The sequence below is a fragment of the Oryctolagus cuniculus genome, chromosome 21 (genome assembly GCF_051225735.1).
Source record: "Oryctolagus cuniculus isolate XC-2025 breed Fujian yellow rabbit chromosome 21, ASM5122573v1, whole genome shotgun sequence".
In the NCBI taxonomy this organism is placed as follows: domain Eukaryota; kingdom Metazoa; phylum Chordata; class Mammalia; order Lagomorpha; family Leporidae; genus Oryctolagus; species Oryctolagus cuniculus.
Genome location: NC_142887.1, coordinates 11,475,772 through 11,499,220, shown reverse-complemented (window position 1 = coordinate 11,499,220; position 23,449 = coordinate 11,475,772). Strand labels below are relative to the sequence as shown.

The following is a 23,449-nucleotide window of genomic DNA, read 5'->3' as shown; positions in this document are numbered from 1 at the left end:
TGCTTGGATTCCTGCCACACACGGGAGACCCAGATGGCGTTCCTGGCTCCTGGCTTCAGCCTGGCCCAGCCCCAGATATTGAAGCCATTTGGAGAGTGAACTGGTAAATGGAAGCACGCTCTCTCTGTCTCTGTCTGTCTGTCTGTCTCTCTCTCATCATTCTTTCAAATAAATAAATAAATCATATAAAAAAAATTATTGCTAAGTGAGATGCCTACACCCCTTATCAAGAGTGCCTGGGGCCGGCGCCGCGGCTCACTAGGCTAATCCTCTGCCTACAGCACTGGCACCCCAGGGTTCTAGTCCCAGTTGGGGCGCCGGTTCTTTCCAGGTTGCTCCTCTTCCAGTCCAGCTCTCTTCTGTGGCCCGGGAAGGCAGTGGAGGATGGCCCAAGTGCTTGGGCCCTGCACCTGCATGGGAGACCAGGAGGAAGCACCTGGCTCCTGGCTTCGGATAAGCACAGCGCGCCGGCCGTAGCAGCCATTTTGGGGGGTGAACCAACGGAAGGAAGACCTTTCTCTCTGCCTCTCTCTCTCACTGCCTAACTCTGCCTGTCAAAAAAAAATTTTTTTTTAAATTTAAACAGGCATAAAGATTAAAATTGATGTTGTTAGTAAATAACAGGATCATTAACTTAAAATAGCAATCAAAAATATCAAACATCTATGAAGAAATCTACATAGATGTCCAAGTCTTCTACAATGAAATCTATGAGTAAATGTTCACTTAAGGAAAACTTCATATGATAAAAATGTCAATTCCCCAATCAATCCCAGAATCAACATGATTCCAATCAAAATCCCAGCAGGATTTTAAAAACAAGACAAGCTGATTCTAAAATTCATACGAAAATGCCAAGGGTGACAAGTGAAGGCAATCTCAAAAAAAGAACAAAGCAGAGGAACTAGGGTCTGGCACGGTGGCGCAGCTACACTTCCAATCTGGCTCTCCACTATGGCCTAGGAAAACAATAGAAAATGGTTCAAGTCCTGGGCCAGCGCTGTGGCGCAGCAGGTTAATGCCCTAGCCTGAAGTGCCGGCATCCCATATGGGCGCCGGTTCAAGACCTGGCTGCTCCACTTCCAATCCTGCTCTCTGCTACGGCTTGGGGAAGCAGTAGAAGATGGCCCAAGTCCTTGAGCCCCTGCACCTACTTGGGAGACCTGGAGGAAGCGCCTGGCTCCTGACTTCGGATCAGCCCAGCCTCAGCCACTGTGGCCATTTGGGAAGTGAACCAGCGAATGGAGGACCTCTCTCTCGACCTCTTTCTCTCTCGACCTCTGCCTCTCTGTAACTCTGCCTTTCAAATGAATAAATCTAAAAAAAAAAAAAAAAAAAAAAAAAAAAAGGCTGGGGCTTTCTCAGCTTCTTTTTTACTTAATAGTAAATGAAGAGGGTGTTGTAGCTTAGCGAGTTAAGCCGCCGCCGCCTGCAATGCTGGCATCTTGTATGGGCAATCTTCGTGTCCCGACTGTTCCACTTAATGGCCTAGGAAAAGCAGCGGAGGCCCTGCTACCCATGTGGGAAGCCTGGAAGAAGCTCCTGGTTCCTTCTGGCTTCTACCTGGCCCAGCCCCAGCCGCTGCAGCCATCTGGGGAGTGAGCCAGCAGATGGAATCTCTTTCTCTCTTTCTCTCTCTCAACTCTGACTTTCCAATAAATGAATAAATAAATCTTTTTTAAAAAATTTTTAATAAAGTTACTGAAGACAGGTAGCACTGGCTCCAGGCTCATGGAGTGACCAATGGAACAGATTAGAGCACCCAGACCCAAACATAGCAGTCACCAGACTGGTGACCAGACAACACCTCAGTGCTGGGGGCACTTTTCACAGTAATGGCGCCAGGTCACCTGGGTGCTCACACTAGAGGACGGAAAAGGATCTTGACCCTTGTCTGCCAGCAAACCCAAAACCAGCTCCAGATGAACCACAGAGCTCAGTGGGAGCTCAAACAAGAAAGTTCTTTGAGAAAAACATATGAACAGTGTCACGGCTTCAGAGTAGGCAAAAATTTCTTGACACAAAAAGAAACTAATGTACCAAGCATAGCTAAATAGTCTGTGTTAAGAATAAGAGTAGGGAGCCAGCACCATGGCGTACTGGGTAAAGCTGCTGCCTGCAGGGTTGGCATCCCATATGGGAGCCGGTTCAAGACCCAGCTGCTCCACTTCCAATCCAGCAATCTGCTATGGCCTGGGAAAGCAGTGGAAGATGGCCCAAGTCCTTGAGCCCCTGCACCCACATGGGAGACCTGGAAGAAGCTCCTGGTTCCTGGCTTCAGATCAGTGCAGCTCCGGCAGTTGTGGCCAGTTGAGGAGTGAACCAACAGATAGAAGACCTCTCTGTCTCACTCTCTGCCTCTCTCTAACTCTGCCTTTCAAATAAATAATAAAATTTAAAAAAAAAAAAAAGAAGAAGAAATTGAAGGAACAAGTGTTGTGACACAGTGGATTAAGTTGCTGCATCCCTTATGAGCACTGGTTTGCACTGGTTTGCGTCCCAGCTGCTCTACTTCCCATCCAGCCCCCTGCTAATGCGCCTAGGAAAGTAGCTGAAGATGGCCCACGTGCTTGGGCCACTGCCACCCATGTACAAGACCAAGATGTAGTTCCAGGCTTCTGGCTTCAGCCTGGCCCAGCGCTAGCTGTTGTGGCCATCTGGGAAGTGAATGAATGGAAGATGAAAGATCTCCCTCTCTCCTCTCTGTGTGTGTGTGTGTGTGTGTGTGTGTATCCTTCTCTTTCTCTCTCTATAACCCCACCTTTTAAATAAATAAATAAATATTTTAGAAAAAATTTTTAAAAAAGAAGAGGTCGGGACACAGACATACCGGAGAAGATGGCCATTTACAAGGCAACGAGAGGAGTCTTTGAAGAAACCAACCCTGCTGACCCCTGGATCTCAGGCTTGTAGCCTCCAGAACTGTGAGAGTGACGGAATAGCCCAGCCAGATGTGCTGAAGCCCCAAGCAGCCCCGGCCAACTAACACACCTTATGAGCAACAAGAGACAACCACGGAGAAAAGACTCACTCAGGCATTTTACAAGAGACGACAGCCAAAAAGCCATTAGACATATGAAAGGGAGCTCACTTTCATTAGTCCTTAGAGACATGCAAACCAAAACCACAATGAGATACTACTCCTGCCAGCGCAGCAGCACAGCTATAATCGGAGGTATGAACATCACCTACTGATGGAGACGCGGAGTAGCTGGAACCAGACCAAGTATCAAAGACAAGGGGACACAGAGGTGTAACCTATGATCCAGCAAATTTGTTCTTTTTTCCTTTTTTTTTTTTTTAAAGGTTTATTTATTTGAAAGGCTGAGTTACAGAGAGAAAGAGGGAAGGAGAGACAAGAGACAGAGAGATCTTCCTTCTTCCGGTTCACTCCCCCAAATGGCTGCAAGGGCCACAGCTGGGCCAATCCAGAGCCAGGAGCCTGGAGCTTCTTCTGGGTTTCCCATGCAGGTGCAGGGTCCCAAGGACTTGGGCCATCTTCCACTGCTTTCCCAGGCCATAGCAGAGAGCTAGATGGGAAGTGGAGCAGCCGGGACTCGAAATTGCGCCCATATGGGATGCCAGCACCATAGGCAGTGGCTTTACCCGCTATAACACAGCACTGGTGTATAAGCTGTTGTACTAACTGAAATAAACGAGTCTGCGGGTCCAGCCTCCCCGAAAAAGCAGAACTCCCCTTTTGTGTTAGGAGCATGTTTCTGTCACCAAGCAACCCTGGAGAATGACTGCTCCCCCACCCTCAGTCCACATGGTTCTGCTGCAGCTGACCCTGGCCACCAGCCCCAGGTGGGGTTGTGCTAAGCCAATGAGAGTCAACCCAGGCACACTGGCTGGAACAGCTGAGGGCTGGGGAGGAAAGACTGGCTGGTGGGATGCAAGACTGGAATGGTTGGCTCCTCTCTTTCCTACAGGGAGAGACACCTGCTCAAGAGTGAAGCAGAACCAGAAAGCAGAGAGGGAAGCGAGAGCAGAAAACAGCGTCAGCCTCCTGAGACGATGTGCAGCATGTGGATCGGGACGAGCCTGGAGGTGACACCCTGCACTCACTATGTAGGCCAGTGAATGCTGTTTTGCTTAGGTCAGCTTGGGCTACATTTGTCACTTCTGTCACTGATGACAAATGTGCCTGTCACTGCTCTCCGGAAGCTCTGTGTGTGTGTGTGTGTGTGTGTGTAGGATCAGTTACTACAATGGGCATAATAATACGCCAGGCTAACTGCAGGCCCACAGCCCACCATACCTTCACAAACCACCTTCCTATCCACTACTGAACTTGGTCATCGCAGAAATGTTGAGCGAGAGGGCCGGCTCCATCGCTCCTGCTTTCTTTGCTGGCCTGGACTATTCCAGAGCCAGCAAAGACGTTGTGACTGTCTAATTGGGTCCTCTGCGTCCACAATGAGAAGGTTAGGCTAAGGGAAGGACATTAAGCTAAGGGAAGGACAGGCAGCCTGGACACAGCAGGGCTCAGAAAACTGCAAAAGGCTTGGCATCTCCTCTAGGGCCAGGCAGGTAACATCGCGCAGGAAAGCTGCAGGTACTGACACTGCGACCTGACAGCCTAGCTCTCATCCCGGCTCGTGAAGGGAATCTCAGCAGATCCACGCCCTGCTGTCACTACAAATAATAGTGGGAGCTATTCCCTGAACACTCCTCATCTAACATAACGCTAAGCACTCACTCATTAATGTATTTTCTTATACAAAGACTTACTGTGACTTGATGGATTTTTTGTTTGTTTATTTGCTTCTGATGGTGCAAAAGCCACAGAAAAAGGCTTACTTCAGTGGAACCCTTATTTGTAATGATCCCCGGGCTAATGCTATGCAGTCCGATCCTCTCGTGATTCTGCACAGCCACTCCCAGCCAGCCCCATGGTCACAAGGGTAAAACACGGACTGCACAGTGTGCGGTGCTGTGAACTGGGATGTGTGGGAAGCAGGTGTACTGAGTGCAGTTTTTTTTTTTTTTTAAAGATGTATCTATTCAAGCCGGCGCCGTGGCTCAATAGGCTAATCCTCCACCTTGCGGCGCCGGCACACCGGGTTCTAGTCCCGGTTGGGGCGCCGGATTCTGTCCCGGTTGCCCCTCTTCCAGGCCAGCTCTCTGCTATGGCCAGGGAGTGCAGTGGAGGATGGCCCAGGTGCTTGGGCCCTGCACCCCATGGGAGACCAGGAAAAGCACCTGGCTCCTGGCTCCTGCCAGGATCAGCGCGGTGCGCCGGCTGCAGCGGCGGCCATTGGAGGGTGAACCAACGGCAAAGGAAGACCTTTCTCTCTCTGTCTCTCTCTCTCACTGTCCACTCTGCCTGTCAAAAAAAAAAAAAAAAAAAGATGTATCTATTCATGTGAAAAGCAGAGTTAAAGAGAGAGACAGAGAGAGAGAGAGAACTTCTGTCTGCTCATTCACTCCCCAGATGTCCACAAAAGCCAGGGCTGCGCCAGGCTGAAGCCAGCAGTTGGGAGCTCCATCTGGATCTCCCACATGGGTAGCAGGGGCCCAAGCGCTTGAACCATCTTCCACTGCCTTTCCACGTCCATCAACAGGGAGTTAGAACCAAAGCGGATCAGCCAGACACAAACTGGCACCTCCACGGGATGCCGGCGCTGCAGGCAGCGGCTTTACTCACTATGCCACAATGCCAGCCCTGCAATGCATTTTTTACTTAGGATGTTTTCATCCCCTGACAGTTTAACAGCACATGATCCTATCCCAAGATGAGAGGCATCTGGAAACCCCTTCTCAGAGGCAGGTTCTCTCGTTGGCTCCATTTTGCAGATGAGCAAACCGAGAGCTAGACAGATGAAGTATCCCAGAACACTCAGTTAAGTTGCAGACTCAGGCGTCAAACCAAGATGGTCTAACAGCAAAGAGCAGGCTGAGTTTGAGACACCAAGCCATGCTGCCAGTGAAAACTGACTAGAAGGGAACACTGTCCCATCGGTCCCCTTGGTGGAACAGTTTGTGGCCTTCTCCCTCCAATATTCACTGCCTTCAGTGTTCTAGAATCTGGCTTTAAAAACAAAATTTATGAGTGGCCATTTGGGGCTGACACTGTGGCACAGCAGGTTAAGCTGCCACCACCTGCAGTGCTGGCATCCCAGATGAGTACCAGTTCGAGTTCAGGCTGCTTCACTTCCAAGACATTAGCTCCCTGCTAATGTGCCTGGGAAAGTAGCAGAAGGTGGCAAGAGTGCCTGGGCCTCTGTCACCCATGTGGGAAACCCACATAGAGTTTCTAGCTGTAGCCTGGCCAGGCCCAGCCATTATAGCCATCTGAGTAATGAACCAGAAGAAGGAACCTCTCTTTTTCTCTGGAATTTTGCCTTTAAAATCAATAAATAAACCTCTTAAAAAAAAAAAAAAAAAGTAGGCACTTGGCCTAATGGTTAAGACATCACTACACCACTTGGGACACGCACATCTGATGTCCTAGTGCTGGAGGTCAAGCCCCAGGAGGCAGCAGGCAATGGCCAAGTATTTGGGTCCTTGCCATCCATGTAGGAGACAAGGGTGGCCATTGCCCACTGCCTCCTGGGGCTTGACCTCCAGCAAACAAGCCCTACTAGTTTGCCTACTTGTTTGGCCTTGCCCAGTCCCAGTTGTTGCAGGCACTTGGAGCCTGAATCGGTGGATGGGGGTCATCTCTCTCTGCGTGTCTTGGGCCATCTTCCACTGCTTTCTCAGGCTACAGCAGAGAGCTGGATTGGAAGAGGAGCAGCTGGGACTAGAACAGGCGCCCATATGGGATGCCATCGCTTCAGGCCCGGGTTTTAACCTGCAGCGCCACAGCTCCAGCCCCTAATTAATTTTTTTTAACCTAACTCCTGGGAGCCGGCACTGTGGCATAGTGGGCTAAGCCTCCATCTGTGGCACCAGCATCCCACATGGGCACTGGTTCTAGCCTTGGCTGTTCCTCTTCCAATTCAGCTCTCTGTTATGGCCTGGGAAAGTAGTGGAAGATGGCCTAAGTGCTTAGACAATGGCACCCACATGGGATACCAGATGACGCTCCTGTCTTCTGGCTCCGGATTGGCACAACTCAGGCTGTTGCAGCCATTTAGGGAGTGAACCAGCTGATGGAAGACATTTCTCTCCATCTCTCCCTCTCTTTGACTGTAACTCTATCTCTCAAATAAACGAATAAAATCTTATATATATATATATATATATATATATATATATATATATATACACACACACACCTCCTGGGACCAGCGCTGTGGTATAGTGGGAAGGGCCTCCACCTGTAGTGCCAGCACTAGTTTGAGTCCTGGCTGCTCCACTTCCAATCTAGCTTCCTGCTATGGCCTGGGAAAGCAGTAGAAGATGGCCCAAGTCCTTGGGCTCCTGCATCCACATGGGAGACCCAGAAGAAGCTCCTGGCTCCTGGCTTCAGAACAGCCCAGCTCTGGCCATTGTGGTCATTTGGGGAGTGAATCAGCAGATTGAAGATCTCTCTTTCTCTATCTGCCTCTGCTTCTCTTTAACTCTGCCTTTCAAATAAATAAATAAATAAATAAATAAGATAAAACATCTACCTCCCAAATAAGCCCTCTCCTGTTAACTGATGTCATCCACTTGTCCTCAGCTCCTCCTAAGTGTTCCTATTCCCCCTTCTGAATGTCTGTTCACTCATGTTTGGGTTAATTACTCTGGTTGGATTATCTGACATCCCCACTGGCCAGCTGCCTGCACTTGCCACAGGGACCTCAGAATCAGCTTTTATAAAACCTCCATTTGTTGGGGTGGGCCCTGTGGCATAACGGTTAAGCCACTACATTAGGCACCCACATCCCATATTGGAGTGCAGGTTTGAGTTCCAGCTGCTCTGCTTCTGATCCAGCTCCCTGCTAACGCACCCGAGAAGTAGTAAATGATGGCCCAAGTACTTAGGTTCCTGTCACCTTTGTGGGGGACCTGGATGGAGTCCCTGGTTCCTGGCCTCCGCCTGGCCAGTCCCTGGCTGCTGAGGGCGTTTGGGTTGTGAACCAGCAGATGGAAGATCTTTCTCTGGTTCTATTTCTCTCCCTCTGTCACTCTACCTTTCAAAGAAACAAATCAATCTGCTTTTTAAAAAAGACAGTTGGTCGGTGCCGCAGCTCACTTGGCTAATCCTCCGCCTGCGGCACTGGCACCCTGGGTTCTAGTCCCGGTCGGGGTGCCGGTTCTGTCCCGGTTGCCCCTCTTCCAGGCCAGTTCTCTGTTGTGGCCTGGGAAGGCAGTGGAGGATGGCCCAAGTGCTTGGGCCCTGCACCCCATGGGAGACCAGGAGGAGGCACCTGGCTCCTGGCCTCAGATCAGCGCAGCACGCTGGCCGTAGCAGCCATTTGGAGGGTGAACCAACGGCAAAGGAAGACCTTTCTCTCTGTCTCTCTCTCTCTCACTGTCTAATTCTGCCTGTAAAAAAAAAAAAAAAAAAAAAGACAGTAACAAGTGTCGGCAAGGTTGTAGAAAAACCTGAACCTTCACACACTGCTGATTGGGGTATAGAATGGCACAGCTGCTTTTGCTAACAGGCAGGCAGTGCTGCGGGAAGTGAAATGCACTTACCATACGCCAGGGTTTGAAAGCATCCCTCAAAAGCTCAAGAGCTGGAACCCACATTTCTCAATGTCGCCGTGTTGGAAGGTAGGGCCTAATGGGGAGCTTTTGGGTCATGGAGGTGGACCTCTCGGAAACGCGTTAATTTATCATGGGACTGGGTTGGTTACCACTATACCAGCTTGCTACAAATGGAGGCCTCCCTTGTGTTTTACGTCCACACCTGCCTGCCCATCTGCTTGCCGCCATCAGGTGAAGCAGCACAAGGCCCTCACCAGAAGACAAGCAGATGCTGGCGCCACGCTTGTGGATCCCCAGCCTCCAGAACCATGAGCCAGAATAAATCCCTTTCTTTACAAATCACCCAGTCTCAAGTATTCAATTATAGCAACAGAAAACAGACTAAGACACCCTATGACTCAGCCATTCTCAAGCACTGTGGACAGCCAAGCAAAATGAAAACGTATGTTCATATAAAAACTTTTACATGAATATTCACAATGGCCAAAAAGCAGAAACCAAAATGCCCATCAACTGATGGACAGATAAACAGAATGTGGTCTATCCCTCCAATAGAATATTATTCAGCCCTGAAAAAGAAATGAGGTGCTGATCCATGCTCAAGGTGGATGAATCCTGAAAATATTATGCTGAGTGAAACAGCCAGAGACAGAGGCCCACAAAGTGTACAACTCCACTTGCATGAAAAGTCCAGAATAGCCAAATCCTGAGGCGTAAAGCAAGGGAGAGGTCACCAGGGAATGGAGAGAGGTGGAGCTGGGATTTTTGGGGTGACAGAAATAGTGGTGATGGTTGTATAATATTGTAAATATACTGAAACCAGTATATTGCATACTTAAAAATGGTGATATGTTGGGCTTCATGGTATGTGAATTTTACCTCAATTTTTAAATGTTTTTAAAACCCTCACTCCAAGAAATGGTGAAATCACATAGTTATCCCCTCACCTCACTTTAAAACTCCCCAATGGCTTCCTATCACATTGCAAGTCAAACCCAAGCCCCCTCCAGGGCCCACAAGGCCCTAATGGCCAGACCAGGTGGCATCTGCCACCCTCCTAACACTTTCCCCATCTCTCTCTCAGGTCCTCATACACCAAGTGTTTCCCTACCTCCTAGACTCTTGCTTGCTCATCTCTCAGCTAGAGATGTTCTAGAATATTCTTTCCCACAGCCAATTCTCATGAATCAAGACCAAATGCCTTCCCTTTACACTACAGAGGCTTTCTTTGACCACAGAGTCTAAAGAACAGCCCCACTCCACTCCATCCTACTCTATTTCTCCATATCCCTGGACAAGACACCTCTTAAAACTGTTTCCATGGGACCAATGCTGTGGTGTAATAGGCTAAGCCTCCAGCTGCAGCGCTGGCATCCCATATGGATGTCAGTTCATATCTTGGCTGCTCCACTTCCAATCCAGCTCTCTGCTAGGGCCTGGGAAAGCAGAAGATGGCCCAAGGGCTTGGGTCCCTGCACCCACATGGGATACCCAGAAGAAGCTCCTGGTTCCTGGCTTCAGATCGGCCCAGCTCCAGCCATTTGGGGAGTAAACCAGCAGAGGAAACACCTCTCTCTCTATCTCTCCCTCTCTCTGGTCTATAACTCTGTCTCTCAAACAAATACATCTTTAAAAAAAAGAAAAGAAAAGAAAAGAAAGAAAGAAGCTAGCAATTTTGCAGGTTTCTTCAAAAAAACAAAAAACTGCTTCCTGAGGCTGGCGTTGTGGAGTAGCAGGTTAAGTCTCTGCCTGCAATGCTAGCATCCCACATGGGTGCAGGTTTGAAACCTTGCTGCTCCATTTATGATCCAGCTCCCTGCTAATGCGCCTGGGAAAGCAACAGAAGTATTTGGGCCCCTGCGCCCATGTGGGAGACCCAGAAGAGGGTCCAGGCTCCTGACTTCAGCCTGGTCCAGACCATCCTGTTGTGCCCTTTTGGGGAGTGAACCAGTGGATAGAAAACTTCCCTCTATCTATCTCCTTCTGTCTCTATAACTCTGCCTTTCAAATAAATAAAAAATAAAATGTTTCCTTTGGGGCAGGTGTTTGGCATAGCAGTTAAAATGCCACTTGGAATACCCACATCTCATACTGGAGTATCAGGTTTGAGTCCTAGTTCCTGTGCTTCTGATTCTAGCTTCCTGTTAATGTGTACCCTGGGAGCCAGCAGTTGATGGCTCAAATACTCAGGTTTTTGCCACCCACATGGAAAACTTGGATGGAGTTCCAGATTACTAGCTCTGGCTGTTGCGGGCATTCTGGGGAGTGAACCAGAAATGCAAAACCTCTGTCTATCTCCACCTCTCTTTCAAAACAAAAAAATTTTTTTAATAAACAATTTCCAGAGCCGGCGCAGTGGCATAGCAGGTAAAGCCGCCCCTGTAGGGCTGACATCCCACAGGGGTGCCAGTTTGAGGCACAGCTGCTCTACTTCCCTCCAGCTCTCTGCTATGGCCCAAGTCCTTGGGCCCCTGCACCTGTGTGGGAAACCTGGAAGAACTCCTGGCTCCTGGCTTTGGATTGGCCCAGCTCCAGCCGTTGTTGCCATTTGGGAAGTGAACCAGCAAATGGAAGAAGTCTCTCTCTCTCTCTCCCCCGCTGCCTCTGCCTCTCTGTAACTCTGCCTTTCAAATAAATAAATATATTTTAAAGAATAAATAACAGTTTCCTTCTTTATTGCTGATGATGTGCCAACCAAGAGGGCAGGAACCTTGTCCATCATGTTCACAGCTCTGAACGGGCCTGCTCTAAAGGCAAAAAATATTCTTCTGGAAATAGGATTATTAAACAACTTCCAATAAGGTCCGGGAAGCCACCTGCTACCTGTCCAAGAGTCGGGAGCACTGGGTCACCAGCACACTCCGCAGGTGCTCAGGGAGTTAACAGTCATTTGCTCAGCACCCAGTGGCCAGCCCCACCCTGGGCCTGTCCAGAACCCTGAGGAAGCAACAGGAACAACCCTTCCCTTCGAAAGCCTGAAAGTTTCTGAGGGGTCACAAAGCACCCACTGTTTACCCAGCAACCCACAAACAAATGCGAAGGAGAGATCTGAGATTGCGTTGCTGACGCTCAAGCTGCAGGCTAGGGTCCAAGTCAGACTCATAAAGCTGTTACCGGTAAGCGCCCTCTGATCCTGCACCTCGTGACCCTGCAGCCCGACCTGTTCTCCGGAGTGAGGCAGTTGCAGCTCACACCTCCCTCGGGGACTTTCTTCTCCGAGGCAGTAAAAATCTAAATGGGCAGGTGGCAAAGGCCACTTTCCCCTTCCCTTCTCCTCCTCTCTACCTCAGCATCCCAGAGCCGCGCACAGAGCCAGTAACTTACCCACCAGGAGTTTCACATCCCGGACTGTGAAATCGGGGTCAGGCATCCTGAAAAAAAAAGAGGAGCACAGGCAAGTGGTGAGAAGCCAGAAACATGGAGACACACCCTGGGCCCAGGGCAGAGCCAGTTTTTTTTCCAAGAGGGGATCCTTGCCTTCAGTTTGGGAACCCTAAATGAAATACCCCCAAGGGAGAGCAGTAGGCCAGTTAGTGCTTGAAGGGAAGGTCACCCCAGAACCACAGAGCCCCTTCTGCCCAATCAGCAAACCAAACCCGACCCTAAACAGAGGATGGGCATCTACACTGTCCACCACCCTTTTCCAGGGAAGACGGAGGTGTTTTACCCAAGGGCCAAACACTTGCTTTCTTTTAGAGTCGGTGAAAGCCCTCTTTGATTTCTTTCACCCTCTACAAAACTCTCCCCACAGGAGTTGTATGGAAGTGGGCAGTCCCCTCGAAGAGAGGGGAAACAAGACACACATCACACCAGCTCCAGGGATCTGCTAATGCTGGCCACACTGCTTGTGGTGACGTTCACCAGTCTTTAACAGTGGTGCTGAAGGTTTGATTCCACCTCAAGGATGAGACTCGTGAACAAGTCTGGCAGCAGATGCTGCAGAGAGAGGCAGCCCCGGGATGACACCCTAAGCCTCCGCCCCTATCCCTTGCCCAAGGGGCGGAAACCTGTTCTTCCAGCCTGCCTTCCGGATCTCTCTCGGGCCAGCCAGAGCTCTGACAGATCCCAGCCAGAATGTCCTCCAGATGGAATGGAGAAGCAGGCTGGGGGGGAGGGGGGGCAGGCAGAGAAAGGGGAGACGCTGGCACCCCAGAAACATAGCCTCCAGAGAAAGGGGTCAATGTCCCACATGGTGGGAGTCTGTTTGCAGGTGCCTGTGGCTGAGCTTAGGGGCCAGCTGGTCTTTTCACAGCTAAGGCCCTGCCTCAGTTTCCTGATCTGAGAGTAGGGGGAAGAGGTCACTCCATGGAACTGGGGTGGGTAAGGGTGGTGGGGGAGGAAGTCAACACTGCTCGAGCACCCTACTATGTCCTCTCTGCCCAAAACTGCCAGGAAAAGACCAATCTCTGGAGCACTTTCCCCCTTGTCATGTCTTGAATGAGATGCTGTTCCCAGATCCTAAGATCCTCCTCTGTGATAAGAGGTGGGTAAGGGGTGGAAGACATCCATCCCACTCAGTAAACTGTTAGGGAGAGAGGTGGGGGGGAGAGGCGGTTAGTTTCAGCGACTTACTTAATTCCCAGTCCATCCTTTTCTCGAAATACCAGGGGAACCCTGAGAGCTTCTCTCTGTACGTACTCATAGTTGAAATCTGTTTGGACATTTGAATTAAAACAAGTTGGTTAAGTTAGGAAGGCAGTGAACCACGATCCGTTGGTTAGGGGAAGAAAAATGATCCCGGAAGGGGGCAGGGGGAGCACTAGACGCAGGCACAAGGTGGATGGCAAAACCTCCCTGCACGAAGATAGGGAAATGGATTAGGCAAAGCCCAAGAGAAGTCACGCCAAGTATCAGCTCTTCTGCCTACTCAGTCATTCTCTGCATGCCCCACGGGTCCGAACTTGTCAATGAAGGCCTAAGGCCAGCCGGGGATGGGGAGGCGAGGCTCGAAAAGCGCCCCACACAGAGAGAATCCCAGCTCTCCAAAAGAAAGAGAGAGACACGGCCGGAGGAACACATCCCAAGCTGCGCTCAGAAAGCAAGAGAAACGCAGAACTGAAGGATGCCACCTGGGAGGATCTGAAGACCGGAGAGCAGGGCTCTTGCTGCAGCAAGCAGCAGTGAAAATCTTATTGTAATATCTTGCGACGGTGGAGGGGAGGGGGGAGCCGGTTTCCCTGGAAACTGTGTATTTGGTGCCAAAATAACGAGGGAACTGGGCACAGCCTTGTTGTCTTCAGAGTGAGATTCTGCCGCAGCCATCACAATGCTTGCTTCCCCCTGGATACCCAGGAGGGATGCTCCCAGGTGAAGGCTGGGGGAAGGGGACAGGGTAAGGTCCAAACAGTCTGGGGGTGGTCTGGAACACGACCCCACAGCCCTGGAGAATGAGGAGGAGGCCTTAGACTAATTTCCTTCCCCAATACCAAAAGCAGTGGGTCCGACCTAACCGTGCAGAAGCGAGGGGTGGGGGAGGTAAGTCCTCCAAATCCTCAGGTGACTATACAGCACAAAGGCATAGGCCCCCTCCAGCTGGTCAGAAGGGAGAGAAGAAGCCTCAGGCCACTGCCCCAGGCAAACAGCTCACCAGGGCAGACTTGGGGGAGGAGGAGGAGGCCAGGGCAACTGGCTCAGAAGAGAGAGGAAGAACAAAACCCAGAGCCGGGAAAGCCCTGACCCCAGAGATTCAGATCCCCAGGGGCTCACAGTGAATGGGGATTCCTAAGGATTTAAAGGAAGAGAAGTTTAAGAAGCTTCTATTTTGAATCCAGCCTAAGGGCTCCTCCCTCAGGTTTTAGGACCAGATCTGAATTAACTAGCAAAACCCTTAGGCCCCTTTGCAGCCCAGACAGCAGATTTAAGGCTATACCTCCGAGCCCCTGTGCTGGAGCATCCCCCCAGACCCCCACCCTCAAACCCCCATCCCCAACTTCCTCAAAGCAGCTTGAGAAAAAGCCCGGGGAAATGCAGGCTGAGTCCTCACAAGTGACTAGAAGAGTCTGTGTTCTGTTTTCTCATAGGACCTGCTAAGACCCAGTAAAACAGGGAAGAGGAGGGGAACTAAAATCCCATTTCTGGGGAGGACATTTAAATGCAAGTGGGACAGCACTCTTCTTCTGGACAGGGCAGACTAGAAGAAATGTCTACTCCACCCCTCCTCAGCCTTCCCCCACCCCACCAGGGCAGAGAGCCCCAGGAAGCAAGGAGCACAAAAGAAAAACTTCAAAAATGCAAAGCCAAGACAGTCTTCCAGGGGCTAACCCACGGGCCCCAGCCACTCAACCAGAACCTGGGGGAGGGAGGCGCTTCCCGGGTTATCAGCTCCCTGAGGGATGGATGGGTTTGCCAAGGGGAGTGAGGATAAATGAAATGGAAACTGAGTAATTTAAAGGAAATTCAAATAGGTAAGGAGGGGGAGGGGCAAACAAACAAACTCACAAAACCCGACAGAGCCCCCGGGAGCAAGGAAATCTTCAGAACTCAAGCCCCACGGGTGACGCTGGGCACCAGAAATGGGGGGCCACGCTGGGTCGCAGGCTGAGGTTGGCCAAGGCTCTGGAGGCCAAAGGCAGAGGAGCACCCCAGTGAGAGGGGGTACCGCAGGCCACCGGACTAGTAGGAGGGTGAGGGAAAAACCAAGGCCCTGAGGGTATGGAGCTAAGGAGACACTCCCAGGCTTGCCCAACTAATGCTCTCAGCTGTTAGGACCTGGAGGTCACAGGCAGCGGAAGAGCCCTTGGTGCCCAGGAGGTGCCCCAGTCTTCATTTCAAACTGTCAGGGAACAGGGCTCTCAGACTTAAACCTGAAGGGGAAGTTGGCCGGTTCACCCGATGCCTGACTTCAGACTGTCAAGGCTGCAACTCCAGAGGCCTCAGGCTTAGGTGGGGGCACAGGCCAGAATCTGGGGTACACCTGGCCTGCTCCAACACGGCAGACCTCAGATTTGAGGGGGCGTCACCCCAAAATCCAAAGCAACCTCATCACCAGGTCCCAACCCACAGGACCCGGGATGCTACAGGGGTTCAGAGGCTTCAGGCCGCGGGGGGTTCACCCCAAAGTCCCAGGGGCTTCCCTAGTCTGGCTCCAGCCAGGGAGCCGCATCTCAAGCAGCCCAGGGAACGCGATGGGCTCCGGAAGGGAGAGGACGCGAAGCTCCCGCCCTCCCTGGTCCGCCCGCCTGTCCCCAGGTCCCTCTGTCCGCCGGTCCCCTGGTTCTACCCACCCTGGGGCTGGTGGTGGGCGCAGGCCTGGCTCAGGCCGGCATCCGGCCCCCCCTTCCCTTCTGCCCTCCTCCCTCACCACCCCACCCCACCCCCCCAGTGCTCGGCCTCGTTTCGTCACCGGATCCCCTGGAATGGGGGACGCGGGCGCGAAATACGAACCCAGCCACCGGCAGCTGCCTCCCCACGTGCGCGCGGCCCGCGGCACGGAGAGCGGCCCGGGGAGGGGGCGCCTCACCTTTGCCCTCCATGGCGTGCACGAAGTCCCCCTGGTACAGCTGGCTGCGCAGCTTCTCCTCCAGGCTGAAGCCGCGGACGCTGACGATCTCCTCCACGTCCGACAAGTCCTCGTTCTCGTCGTATCTCTGGCGGTCAATCGGGCGCTGAGGGGACCCAAACCAGAGAGCCCGGGACATTACTGGGGGATCTGGAGGTCGCCTCTAACCCCGGGCCCAGCGAGAACAGGTGCAGGAGCCGCGCGCCCCCTGCACCCCACCATTGCAACCAGAGCAACTTTGCGCAAATGCCAAAGATGCTGAGAAGCAGGCAAAGGAGAGGGGCCCGCACCCCTGGGGTCCAGCTGCGCCCCGCACGGAGCACTCCCTCCCTGCGTCTTTGGAAGCCGAGTAAGGGACATCTGGGGTGCTCTCCCTTGCCCTCCACCCCCGAGATGTGCTGGGCTTTGCCCACTCGGCCAGGAGCCCGGTTATGTAACCCGCGAAGGGGGCTCCGGGCACGGGCTGGCGGGGCAGATGTAGGCCCCGGGAGGAGCCGCAGCAGCGCCCGGCTCGGCCGGTAGCAGCAGTCTCGGCGGCCGCGGCAGCAGAGCCGGGAAGCCGGAACCGGGGGCCGGCGGCATTTCTAAGGCTGGAGCCGCCCCCGAGCTACCGGGAAAGCTGGAAAGCCGAAATGGAAGGGCTGAGACCCCGGCCGCCCCCGCCGATCGCCCGCCAGTGCGAGGAGAGGAGGTGGGGGGAGGAGGTTCGGGGCTTGGGAGGGGGAGAGGCAGACCGCCCGCCACAAAGCTCCCCTCGGAGACCCCAAAACGCACCAGCAGCTGCCTCATCTCCCCACCAGCGCGCGCGCACACTCACTTCCTAAGGAGACTCCCCCACCACTCCCCGCATCCCCCTGCCTCCTCCCTCCGCCGCCCAGCGCCCGGCCGCGCAGCCCCCCAGATTCCGGGCGAACCCCGAGCCCGCTCAGCCCCCTGCACGCCTTTCCGCGCTACCACCGCCCCACTCAAGTGTCTGAGACTCTGAGCCTCACAAGGGACTGGAGGAGTAAGCTGCTCGCTTCCTTTTGCATGCAATTTATTATATTTTTTTCCGGTCCTCTTGCAAAATACAGAAAAGGAAGAAGAAAAGGCAGCAAGAAACAAGCAAAAAAAAAAATAGATCTATCATATACCAGACACAGATTTGGGGGAAAAAAAAAAAGCTACACACCAATCTTCTTCCAGAGTCTTTCTCTGCCTCCATTTTTTTAGGAGAGTTCACCAATTAATTGTCAACACTCCTACCCCCTGCATTTTGGCCGGGGGGAAAGGAGGGAAGACCAAAGAAAACAAACCAAAAAATAAATAAATAAAGCAAGCCAGAGCCGAGATCTACAAAGTTTTGCACCAACACTTAGGCAGATCCGTTTGCAAAGTCCTAGGAAACCATTTTCAGCAGTTGGGGGGGGGCGGGAGGCGTCGACGTCATAATCCCCGGAACGTAAACATTGTTGCCGATCGCGCTCGGAGCCCGCGGCCGGGCTGGTGGGGCGGGGGCGCTCGGCCCGGGACTCGGGGCGGGGGGCGGGGGCGGCGGCCCGAGGAGGTGTGGGGCGGGGAGGGGGCTCGGGAGGCACCGGGCGCCGTTAGCGCCCTGGCATCGCTGTTTTGTTGTTGGGTCACGAGTGCGCCTCTGCACGCAGGCGCCGCCGCCGCCCGGGAGTTGGGTGCAGAGCTGACTTTTGGAGGACTGAGTTGCAGGCGGCGGGTGCATCCCGGAGATGGCGGGGCAGGGAGGGAGGGAAGGAGGAGGGGGTGGGGAGGGAGGTGCAGATTTGCACGGCTGGCCTCAGCGGGAGGCGCGGAAATGCAAGCCGAGCGTGCTGGCGTGAAAGCCCCCGGGGCCTGGCAGCCCCTAAAACGACCCCCCTCACCTTAGTCCCTGCCCCCATGGCCCCGAGCTGCCCCTCTTCCTCTTCCTTCGTCGGTAACCTGCGTGGCTGACCCAAATTCAAAGCGTTTTGTGTGTGTGTGTGTGTATATATATACATGGGCTGGTTGTTTTTTTTTTTTTTTTTTTTGGCTTTGCATGTCTTTCGTGGGGGGAGGGGCGACCCTCTCTAGACCCCTGTTTGCGGACCTGCCATTTGGAAGAGGCAAAGGAGGGAGGGGGCTCAGAAGAAAATGAGCACAGACCCCCCCCTCCCTGACTGCAGAGACTGCATAACTTTTAAAGTCCCGGGGCTCAAAGATAAGGGGCACCCGCACCCCCCAACACTCCCACACACACACACACACACACACAGGTACAGGAAACACAGCTAGACCAGAGCCTTTTCAGACCGCTGACCGGAAGACGTTGCCTTTCATTCATTCATTCTGCCCGCCTCTGTGGAGTCCTTTTACTGGGCGACGAGCCCTGAAACCCAAGGTGGACGTTTTTAAGAGGTCCTGCGCTCGCCGCCGAGAGGAGGCAATGGATGCTCCGGAGTGAGAAACCCAAAGAATCGGATCTGGCGCCTCCTGACGCAGCTCGCCAGCAAGCTAAGGGTAAGCCCCGGTTGGCTGTTTCTAGCACAGAAGCCGGTGCAAAGCTGTGTGGCTTTTTGGGATGGGGCGTGGGCATGTTTGGACACCCCTTGAGTAATCCTATAGGATTTCCTAGAAGACCAAGCTAACCCTGTTCACTTCCCTAGTACCTGGGACCACCGCAGGTTGGGTCCCAGGTTATTCCATACTTACGTCGCCAACAGTTCCAGCTCCAGCCCAGCTCCTGCGACCTGCTAGGCCTGATCTTGGGGGTAAAGACCCTGGTGACACCAGGGCTACAACTGGGGTCACTGCAGAGGGAACTGCCAGCATGGCTGTTTACTTCTGTTAACCCCGTGGGCTGGTCCGAGCAGGTCATTTTGCAGATGCAGATTTTTGTAGGCGCTCAAAGTTACAAATCTGTCCTCGTGTCAAAAAAGCAGTTGGAGGAACGCCGGGAGGAAGTGGCTTTCCCATTTGAAATCTGCTGTGGACCTCAGCTGCCGCCGAGATCCTGACAGTGGAGAGGGGTCACCCTAAGAGACAGTTCACCCTGCCCCCACCTCGTCTTTAAGTTTCCTGTCATATCACTCTGTGGTCTTTTCCACCCACTCAGAAGAGCAGCTCTTTGAAGTTTGTTTTCATCGGTGTTCCCTCCTTGTCAGAGTCTTTTAAGGAGGGCTGAGGCTGGCAAACAGACCTGAAGTGGCGCAGTCGGGCCCTGCTGGGTCTCAAGGTTCAACCCTTAGTGACAGGGTTCTGCCTTCAGCCTCGCTCAGCAACCGGGGCCCGTCTTATTTCTTCACAAGCACCCTTTACGGGAAAGCATCTTGGTACTTCCCGTTTTGCTAGCAAGGACACTGAGGCTCAGGAAAGCCTACTGGCCCAAGATCACCTGCTCCTGGGTGAGGCTGCCCGGCCCTACCTGGAGCCCGGCCCCACCTCCTCCTGCTGGTGCTGATACGGGCCAGCTTCCTGACTCCCAAGGGCGGGCTGCATGCAATAAAGCAAAACTGAAATAAAGCGCCTGGTGTTCATTCACCCGTCTGCCTGCGACCCTCCTCTTTTTCCATGTGGTCTCATGGCGTCCCTGAAAGCTGCCATCCCATTGGCAGCCCCTTAGTGTAAAAACAGTTAAGTCCATATATCACCCCGACGGGGAGTTCCTGGCCTGTCAGGGTGGGAAGGGGTTGAGCAGCAGCCTAATTTAATCCCCTCCCTTTACAAACCCCCAGGAAACTGCAAACCCCAGAGAAGAATGGGCTGGCTGGGGGTCAGTTCCCCTTTGACTCCCCCAGAATGCCTGCCCTGCTGCCTAGCCCTAAGTGGTCACTCAATAAATGTTGGGCCCTTGATGGATCACCTTCTCCAGCATATTTGCATTTTCTCTTTATCAGTAATTGGCAGATGAAAGGCTTTGTCCTCCCCTTGAAAGAATTCCAAGCATTTGCTCAAAGTGGGGGAGGAGGTTATTTTGGACCAAAGGGGGAAGGGCCCAGGCCCTTGAGCTCCCAGGGTTGGCTAATTGTCCCAGAACAGTGGAGAGGTGAGAGGGGCGAGAGCTTAAGGTGCTTAGCCACTAGATGGACTTTTTCTTACGGGAAAACCACACCGGGCCAGTTGTGTTCCAAACATCACAATGATGACTTCCGGGACCCTCCTGCTTGTTCTTAGAAAAGAAAGGCCCAGTCAGATCCTGCCTGCAGTACCCCTATTCATTCATTTCTTCATTTATCAAAGGTTGACTGAACAGCTCTGTGCCCAAAGACAGAGAGAAAGATAGAAGGAACAGCTCCAATTAAAGGCATTCTCTGGCCTGGGCCAAGGGATGAACCAATGGCTTCCCGAAGAAAGAAGAGTTCACACTGGATGGAGCCCTCAGAATCCGGGATTTTCAAGCTGCTAAGGAACTGAAGCTATTCTCACATTTTTATAAGTTCATGGGAAAATGGAATTAAAAGATAGTTTTATTTAACAACAACAACAAAAAAGAAATCCAAGCATAGAATTTTTTCATAACATTTTCTATGAATTTTTGGAAGACCACTGGTATGCATGGATTCTAAATTTTTGCACCAAAATGAAATTATCTGTTATTGCATTTTCCAGAAACTTTTTGAGTACCCTCAAATAATTTCAGTAGCTCTCAAGTTCAAGAAGTTAGTTTTTGAGCAAAGGCTCTTCCACATGCTCCTGAATCCTCACCAGAGCTCTGGTGGAGGCCGTGGTGTTCTCCACTTTATATCTGAGGCCCAAGGAGAAGCCAAGCTGCTTGGCCAAACTTTACAGCTATAGAAAAACAGTGTCAGGATTTGAACCCAGAGCTTGTTGGAACCCACTGGATTCACCACTGTACTATGCCTCTCCCCAGGGGTTTTCCTTTTATAAAAAAGAGTGGGGAAACTTTCCCGCCAAAGGGCCATGTGGATATTTATAATATCAACTTAAAAATTATCCTGCTATAGATTTACTGAATTCCAAGTCCAGCATGTAGTTGCCTTGGCAGAGCCAGACCAAATGATTTCTCAGGCCAAACTTCACCCACCTCTGCCTTAGAACTGTACCATGGAAATATTCTGTATTTGTGCTGTCCCACACAATCCCCTCTAGCCACATGTAGATACGGGGCAACTGAAATGTGGGTGCTGGGCTCAGGGAACTGAATGTTTTCAAGTTTATTTTAATCATACTTAAATAAATACAAGAGGATGTCTAAAAGTTCATGGTATATATTTTTTAAAACTGCATGCATTAATTTAAAAAAATTACATGAAAAAAATTTAATTTCATTTTTCATGAACTTCTTTAAGTCCCTTTGTACAGGGAATTAGTTTATCTATCTTATTGGACAGTGCAGCCACAGTACTTTCCGGAATTTGTGTTATCCATCTGCCAAGTTGTATATGAGGTTACTTCAAAAAGTTTGTGGAATAATGGAATTGAAAATGAGAGGGTTTTATATATTTACTGTTTTATTTGACAGATACACACAGAGAAATAGAGATCTTCTGTCTGCTGGTTCACTCCCCAGGTGCCTGTAACAGCCGAGACTGAGTGGGCCCAGCTGAAGCCAGGAGCTCAGAATGCCATCTGGGTCTCTCCTGTGGGTCTCATCTGCTGCCACCCAGGATGCACTAGCAGGAAACTGGGTCTGATTCAGAATAGCCAGAACTTGAACCTGCTCTCTGGTAAGGCATGTCAGTGTCCCACGTGGCAACTTGACGGCTGCGCCGCAGGCTTACCCCTTAGTTCCTAATTTTAATCCATTGTCCCACAAACATTTTGAAGGATCCTTGTATATCTTGAGATCTAATTTGGGGGCCAGCTTTGTAGTGTAGCAGTAAAGCCACCACTTGCGACACTGGCATTCCATATGCGCACTGGTCTAGTCCCTGCTGCCCCACTTTCAAGGCACTTCCCTGCTAATGCACCTGGGAAAGCAGCAGAGAACGGACGAAGTGCTTGGGCCCCTGCACCACGTGAGAGACCCAGAAGAAGCCCCTGGCTTCCATTAGCAGATGGAAGACCTCTCTCTAATTCTGCCTTTCAAATAAAGAAATCTTTAGGAAAAAATCACATAGAAAAAATAATAAAAATCTAACTGGTGCTGGATCCTCATAAGCAACCCTGTAGAACCATTTGCAGAATAAATGTAGGGTCTTTGCAGAAAGGGGACCAAGGATATCAGCACAGGCTTCTTGGTGGAGGAGGCCATTTGGTACAAAGCCAGTGCCCATAGGATCAGGCCTTAAACCACCATCTGAGTACCTGCCAAAAGCATGGCATGAGGTAGGCACCTGGGGTGCCAGTCAGTTATGGAATTATAATAATAACTGGTGATGGGCCAGTGCCACGGCTCACTTGGCTAATCCTCCACCTGCGGCGCCGGCACCCCAGGTTCTAGTCCCGGTTGGGGTGCCAGATTCTGTCCCGGTTGCTCCTCTTCCAGGCCAGCTCTCTGCTGTGGCCCCGGAAGGCAGTGGAGGATGGCCCAAGTGCTTGGGCCCTGCAGCTGGTTCCTGGCTTCAGATTGGCGCAGCATGCCGGCCGCAGCATGCTGGCTGTAGCTGCCATTGTGGGGGTGAACCAACGGAAGGAAGACCTTTCTCTCTGTCTCTCTCTCTCTCTCTCTCTCTCTCATGGTCTGCCTCTTCCTGTCAAAAAATAATAATAATAATAATAACTGGTGATGGGGCAGGAATCCTTACACATGGATAATTGACTTCCAGAAATGTATCCCGCGTTGAGAAATCAGACATTCATTATATCCCTATTTGCAATGGGGACAGATTAAAAAGAATGTAAAAGTTGCAGAGGGGTGGCTATGGCTTAGCAGGTCAAGCTGACATTCGCATATCTTAGTACCTGGTCCCAGTTCCCCCTTCTACCTTCTAATCCAGCTTTCAGCTAATGTGCATCCTCAGAGGCTAAGCACTTGAGTGCCTGCCGCTCATATGAGAAACCCAGATGCAGTTCCAGGCTCCTTACTTGGCCTGGTTCACATGTTGTGGGCATTCGGGGAGTGAACTAGAAGATGAAAGATCCCTCTCTGTGTGTCTCCTCTGTGTGTGTATGTTTGTCACTCTGCCTTTGAAATAAAAATAAACATTTAGAAAATAAATGAAAGTTGGGGGGAACTAATTATTTTTGCTGCATTTATCTGCTCAATGAAATGCTATGGAATCATGAAAAAGAATAAGTAACTATATATGCTGATGTGAAATGATTCCAGAGTACCCTTAAATTAAAATAGAAAACTAAGGGATGTATCTCTATGTTTATATTATTTTAGATGAGCATTTCTGTTGGAATCATCAAAAAATGGAGGAAAGGACTAGGAAAAAAGAAACAAACCTACATCTTGGTAGAGTGTGAGACTTTTACCATATGCATGCA

The 23,449-nt window shown here is 51.5% G+C and overlaps 1 protein-coding gene and 2 long non-coding RNA genes across 12 annotated transcripts in view; 2 read left to right on the top strand and 1 right to left on the bottom strand.

Moving 5' to 3' along the window:
• Positions 1 to 23,449, bottom strand: part of KDM2B (lysine demethylase 2B) — a 158,146-nt gene that overhangs the window by 110,008 nt on the left and 24,689 nt on the right. For 4 of the 10 annotated variants that reach the window (XR_011385264.2, XR_016227101.1, XM_070066159.2 and 1 more), the window contains exons 3-5: positions 16,046 to 16,190; positions 13,159 to 13,237; positions 11,911 to 11,957 (exon numbers count right to left, since the gene is read on the bottom strand). Coding sequence is in view for 8 of the 10 variants with exons in the window: in XM_070066159.2 (XP_069922260.1) it covers positions 11,911 to 11,957; positions 13,159 to 13,237; positions 16,046 to 16,190 (271 nt within the window). In the remaining 2 variants the exon portion in view is untranslated. Of the gene's footprint in view, positions 1 to 11,910; positions 11,958 to 13,158; positions 13,238 to 16,045; positions 16,191 to 16,858; positions 17,015 to 17,255; positions 17,592 to 17,958; positions 18,076 to 23,449 lie in introns of those variants that run through there. The other 6 variants (XM_017349533.4, XM_017349534.4, XM_070066160.2 and 3 more) reach the window with 3 other exon arrangements.
• LOC149119826 (uncharacterized) lies at positions 3,809 to 11,244 on the top strand. The gene is made up of 2 exons (XR_016227102.1): positions 3,809 to 4,050; positions 11,028 to 11,244. It is a non-coding gene; the product is annotated as an uncharacterized LOC149119826 (long non-coding RNA).
• LOC127484747 (uncharacterized) lies at positions 18,185 to 23,174 on the top strand. Its single transcript, XR_007911964.3, has 2 exons — positions 18,185 to 18,574; positions 20,294 to 23,174. It is a non-coding gene; the product is annotated as an uncharacterized LOC127484747 (long non-coding RNA).